Source organism: Acanthisitta chloris, unplaced genomic scaffold (assembly GCF_000695815.1).
Source record: "Acanthisitta chloris isolate BGI_N310 unplaced genomic scaffold, ASM69581v1 scaffold5199, whole genome shotgun sequence".
NCBI lineage: Eukaryota > Metazoa > Chordata > Aves > Passeriformes > Acanthisittidae > Acanthisitta > Acanthisitta chloris.
Window position 1 is genome coordinate 1 of NW_008692963.1, and position 6,296 is coordinate 6,296.

Below are 6,296 nucleotides of genomic sequence, written 5' to 3' on the forward strand. Positions count from 1 at the left end.
GGGGAGAACTTTTGCTGCGGACGCTTCAATGCAGTTTGAGGAAAAGCAACTCAGACTGCACGCAGTAAGCGGAAATTAGAGGCAAGGTATTACGGGTAAGAGTTTCACTTAAATGAAGAGGATTCCCGAGAAGAGCGCCCAGCCTTCCCCCAGCGCGCCTTGTGTCTCGGTGCTACAACGCGCCGTGTGTGTAACTCGCTGATCAGTGGAGCGTTATCTGATTCTTGACGCTGTCACTTCTAGTCCTGTGTTGAGCTGTGGCACGAAAACATCCTTATGTATCACTTTAAAAACTTTGATGCTACAAATTTTGAAACTCCTCCCTACAGCATGACAGCAGTCTTCCTGCTGCTTTAAACGTCTCCTGTATGTTCCTACCATCTCATCCTCAGTCAGCGCTGGTAATTTATTGTGTGAGCGTCTCAGCATTTATTTATGCAATGTTCCCTGCAGTTATATAATACAGAGCTGACATTTTGTCTGGAGTTGCCCAAAGAGGTTTCCAGATTTCGTTTAGTACACAGTTATTTAAGAACTGGATATTTTGTGAGTTTGCACAACTTGGAAGCAGTAATTTGTTCAAAAAAAATTTGAGGAATAAAGCTTGTGTAACTAATTTCTTATTTACTTAATCAACCACTTTTTCTATTTCCTACAGCTCCAAATGACCACTTACTATATAGCAACCGGTCCCAGATTAACTCTACTCTGAAAGCTTGTGAAGATGCATTGCATGATGCAGAAACAGCATGCAGGCTTCAGCCGTACTGGTTGAAAGTAAGTTCTGACTCCAGTTGTACTTTGTTTTAAAACCCTGATACTACCCTCACAGGGAACTGTTAGAATGGCCAGACAGCTAAATCTGAGGGAGGCTTTAAGTCCTGTAACTTCTTGGGGTCCTGTGATTTACAGACATTTAAACATGATACTTTTGAGCTTCCTGGGATCGAGGAAGAGAGTGATAGTCCTGGAGGATGAGTTAAGGCTATTGTCTTTGACCTGGATGAGTATTGAGTTCATGAACTCTTTCTAAAAATTAAATGCTGTGCTTCTATCATTCTCTAAGGGCAAAATTACTATTTTAGGAGATTAATGTAAGAAGTAGATTTTTCAAGATCTGTGGGGCTCAGGTGCTGTGAGAATCATACCTGCTTGGGTAGGAGAATATCCTGGTTCTCCCTATAGGAATTTTCAGGACCATTGTGCTTAGAAACACAGACACTGGTGGTGTCTGGGTATAAGAGATGGTTATTGTGATTTTTTCCTTCCTCACTTTTTCTTCTTCAGTAAGATTTTTTTGTAATTTTATCAGGGTTTTATTGTGTATTCTTATGACAAATGAGCAAGTGCTGCAGCTGTGGTTGTGTTTCCTTGCAGGGTCACCTAAGGAAAGGACAAGCATTAGCTAATCTGGGGAAAACAGAAGAAGCTTTAAGAGAGTTTCTATTCTGCCTTGCTCTAGATACTGGGAACAAGACAGCCAAGTCTGAGGCACAAAAGGTGAGTTCCCTAAGTCATCTGGAACTGCATTATTGTTTCCAGTGGCCTTTCATAAAGGAGGATAAGATTTTTTTCTTCCTTCCCCCTCCCCTCTTTACTGCAAAGAGCTGGATGGAGAAACAAATCCAGACTGTTGTTCACATTGGTTGTGTATTGCTTACTGGAAGATAGGGAGGTAGCAAGAAAATGTGTTCAGCAGTCACAATGTGAAAACAGTTACTTATGGTGTTAGCATCAGCAAATTTGAAGTGAAACTGAATTGCTAATATTTGCCACCCTCAGACTATTGTGCTTCTCTGTAGTCAGAGTTCTAATCTGGTTCCTAGCCTGGCAATCTATTACCAACGACAGAGTGCAGGAGAGGGGGAGTTGCTATTGAATGTTGTATCAGGCCATTGACTGACAGAACACAGCACGCAGCACTCGCCAAATTCCACTTGGGAGCAGCAGCTTTCTTCCTACTGCCAGTCGTGCTGCACAGAGTATCAGTGTGTCAGGGAGGCGTGAAAGAGGAAGCAGTCAACAAAGGAAGAGCTGTTTTTAAATAGTTTTTTAAGGTTGCTAATAATTAAGGCTAAATAAGCAACAAAATGGATCTGCAGTGAGGCTTTTTTTCAGTAGCAGCCTAAAGATGTGTGTGGATCCTTATATGGCTTTTGTGAATACTGCTCTGTTTTGCATACCCCTCAAATCTCTGCTTTCCTGTGAACCAGTATTTTGACATTTGAGCATATTTTTTTTTGTTGTAGCTAAAAGGCTCAGTGTCACGGTGATACCTTATGGCAATAAAAACATAATACTTCTATTTTTCTTGTACTGAATTTTCCTCTCTGTCAGTGCACCACACCATTCTCCATCACAGATGGGATGGGGATTTTAGGGTTTCTGTGTGTTGTAGCACATAAGGCTTTCTAAAAGAACAGTAGAATTCTTACAGTAAAGCACTGTTCATGAAGGTAACAGGGTATAACATCAATGGCTGTAGTGCAATCAAGTTTTTATCTCCTTTTATATATAGATGATATTTCAATCTCCTGTGAGGTTTTTTTTGTCACTGATGTTTGAAGGTTTTGTTTGGGGTTTGTTGGGGTTTTTTCCCCAGTAGGTTCCATGCAGTCTTTCACCGTCATTGTCATGATTTGTGCTCATAGTCATGTTGGGAAACTTTCTGTGCACTAGAGCAAAAAAGATTAGAAACAAACGGATATGTTTCTAAATTGTGACTCCAAATAGCTTTATTTGGACACCTAATTTCTGAGCAGCGGAGTTTTGAGAAAAACTGGGATTCTTATGACTGAAAGAATTACTCATGCACTCATCAGACACAGAGTTCATCCATGATGCAATATTTTACTGGGTCATTTCCAAGGCTGTTTGCATAACAATGACATGCTACATTTTACCAAATTCTTTGGGTGCAGCTGTGATGTTTTGCTTGCATTAACTGTCTGCCCATGTTAGTTTTGACATAGTGTGATCCTGTGGAATCCTTTTTGGCTTTAAATAGAAATCTCAGCTGTCATGTGGTTTCCTCAGGCATCAGCAGGATCACCTCCGTAGTATGTTGAAATTAGTTTTTGAAGTGTGAATCTTCAGCTCTGTTTCTTTCCTTAAATAATCATCTGATAAGCTGTGCCATACAAGGGGCTTCAAGCTGCTACTTGAAACAGATTCACTTATTTTCTTAGAGAAAATGAAGAAATAGCATTTTTCTACTGCCTACCTTTTCTGTATTCTCACATAAGTGAATTAAAAATAGCTACAGTTTACAATATCAGAGACGTTTACTCAGCTGATCTTGGATTAAGCCTGTGAGATGAGTGCTTTCTGTATTAGTAAACTCCAGTGAACACTTCTGATGTGCAACAAAAAACCCACCATATTTAAGGAAGATGCTAGTAATCTCTGGTGAGCTCTGAACTGCAGGACAAAGAGGACAAAGGTGTGTGTGTGTGTTGCATCACACAGAATGGTTAATAACTTTATGGGCTTATTTAACTCTGAAAATGTTTCTTGCTGTCTGTTTGGCCTGTATTGCATTAGCTCATGCACTTTTTGTTCTTAGCCTCGTCTAAAGGGCTCTTTAAATGGTTTTAACAAAATCAAGGATGCTTCTTTCAGCTATTCCCTTACTTGCTTTTTCATTCAGAGGTTGCAAGGAAGGAACTAAGCAGTGAAGTGTTCTGTTTTATATCACAGCTTCTACTTAGTTTGTTTTCACTCATCCCGGGAAATGCTCAGGAACACTTACCCGATATCCTGCAGCTGTTGTCACATCACTCTAGATTAAAGGGGAATCTCCTAAATTCAGTGGGATCTGGAGGCACCAGCCATAATCTACAAAGGTTGCTCAAGGTAAAGATCAAGTCTGATGTGTGGTTCTTAATTTGTTGTGTGTTTTGTGTTCACATTGGGAAGCCTTCTCTCCTTTTTGCCTCTGAGAGATGAGAGGATACATTTTCTCCAATTTTTACTGAGTTTCAGAAGACACAAAGCAGTGTTGACTTGATGAAGTCTCCTTATTTGACTCTTTAATAGATGTTTTCTGTTGTTGTTCTGATAAATTTTATGTCAGAATTGAGTGGGTTCTGTTCCCATAACTGTCTTCAGGTCTTTCAAGTAGTTGGTAGTGGGAAAGGGCCTCTGAAGATTGGATTGAGATACCCTCAAAAGCTGTGAAATGCTAAAATCTTAGAGTTTCAGCTTGAACTGTTAACTGGTGATGTCAGTGACAAAATCATTCTGCATTCAGAGTCTGCTTAGAGGTAACTGTAGAGCTATGTAAGATATATTAGCTATTTCATAAGTTTGGTTTCACAGCTGTAGCTTTGTAAATGGCTGTGGAGGTTTACATCTGTGGGTTTGTAAGGATCACCTTCACTGAAACATGAACTTTGAGGGTGGGGTTTGCATATGCTGTATATGTAGGAGGAAACTTCACTAGCCCTTAGAAACAAAAGTGGTAGGTGTTGGGACTGATAAGAAACAGTCATGACATTGCCTTCTGGAAAGGCTGTTAGGATATTCTAACAACAAATTGTTTTGTACGACCTTCTCACAAAGTCATTTGAGGGACAGTTCACTCATCTTTCTGCATGTTACACATCACCACAGCTCTTGATCACAATCCACAGTATGTGTTTTGGGGTTCATCTGGGGAGTTGATGTTACAACCTGACAAGTGATGTGCTGTGCAGTAGCTGCTCACAGGATGTGCTGTGGCCATAATAGGGTAAACACTGATCAGTTTATCCTCTGCAAAAGAAATCTGTCTTGCAAAAGGAAGCTCTGTGCATTTTCTCTCCTATAAATCCTGTGTGTTTATACTGCTTCCTTAAAATAAATTCACATGGTTTTGGTTGTTCTGATGGTTGCTACCATCCTTATGATATAAACAATATGCATTTTTCCATAGGTTAAGTTATAACAATATATTTAACCTGAGATCTAACCACTTTTCTGCCCGAATCAAGTTTCATGACTTTCAAGCTCTAAAGCCACATCAAGGGGCTGGAAATAGTCGGTGCTGAGGGTGGCAGGGAAGGGATGTAATTTGGGTGGGTTGGTTGCTTGCTTGCGGGGGAGTTGGGTTTGTTGGGTTTGGTTTTTCCTTAATTAGAATCAGCAATTCTCAAACTCTTGCTTCTTGACCTACAAAATCGTCCCTTGTGATCCAGTGTGTTAAAGATTTGTAAATGGTTTGGGTATTTTCCTTACCAAGTTGTTGGGAAGTTGGTCTAATGTCAGTTCTCTCTTCACACAGGTAAATGTGGAACAGAAAAAGGGGTTCTCCATTCCAGAGGAACCAAATGTAACTACTTCTGGTAGTTTGAGGAAATCTGTACAAATTACAGAGAGCAAAAAGGACTGCTCAGAGGAGGAGAACAAGTTCACCTCCATGCCAGAGTCTACTTTTCTCATTTCTGAGAAATGCAGCCTCCTGAAAAGGAAGTGCTGCTCAGAGGAGATGCGAAATGCTGAGGTACCCTGCAAACTGATGAAGAAAGGTATGTCTAATTATGCACAGGATAGGCTCCATGGCGTGCAATGCATGGAAACTCTGCTTTCATGAAACTCAGAGGAAGAGGGTCCAAATTACACTTTGTCTTTTATATTTTCTCTTTTGCCTAATCAAGGCATGATGTGGAATCTTTCCTGCATGTGGAATGAAAAAAAAGAAATCTAAAAAGTGGTCAAGTACTTGTTTCCCAGCAGAGCTCTGAATCTTCTATGGAACATCAATGTTGTACATGATCTCAGCACTTTCTGTATCAATTTTAAAAGTTTGAAAGCACAAATTCTACTTGTTCATGATATCTGGACTTGGTTTTGTGCTGTAGGTTGTATTTACAATGGTATGATAGAAGAGTTTGTCTCACTTTAGACTTTCAGCACTAACAAAAAATATTTTGACATTGTTTGTGGAAGGCCAAATTCAACCCTCTCTGAGTATAATGTGACCAAAATTAAGGGGAGGTACGCTGATGTGTGCCAAGGCTGAATGTGATGCTTTGCATGGGAAATTATAGTAATGATGCTTAGTGGTTCAGTTAGTTGAAAGTATATACAAAACATATTTAAATATCAGGTGCTGGTGTAGATATGTGGAATAGCATTGTGTTTGCAGTGTTCTGTTCAATTACTTAACTTTTTTCTTTTTGATAGATGCAGTTGATATTAAGGGCAATAGTACTGGACAACATATTCCTTTTGAAGTTGTAGATCCATCAGATTTGGACTGCTCCCTGTGTATGAGGTATGTGTTGCTTTCTCATGGATGTCTTTAGCTTTCAAGC

The 6,296-nt window shown here is 39.9% G+C and overlaps 1 protein-coding gene across 1 annotated transcript in view; it reads left to right on the forward strand.

Annotated features, from left to right (window-relative positions):
- Positions 1-658: 658 nt before the first annotated feature.
- LONRF3 (LON peptidase N-terminal domain and ring finger 3) overlaps positions 659-6,296 on the forward strand; it is a gene marked incomplete at its 5' end in the record, with an annotated part of 13,644 nt that continues 8,006 nt past the window's right edge. Inside the window, 5 exons of the mRNA XM_009082866.1 lie at positions 659-777; positions 1,378-1,500; positions 3,700-3,855; positions 5,264-5,507; positions 6,166-6,256. Of these exons, the coding sequence (XP_009081114.1) occupies positions 659-777; positions 1,378-1,500; positions 3,700-3,855; positions 5,264-5,507; positions 6,166-6,256 (733 nt within the window). The remainder of the gene's footprint in view (positions 778-1,377; positions 1,501-3,699; positions 3,856-5,263; positions 5,508-6,165; positions 6,257-6,296) is intronic.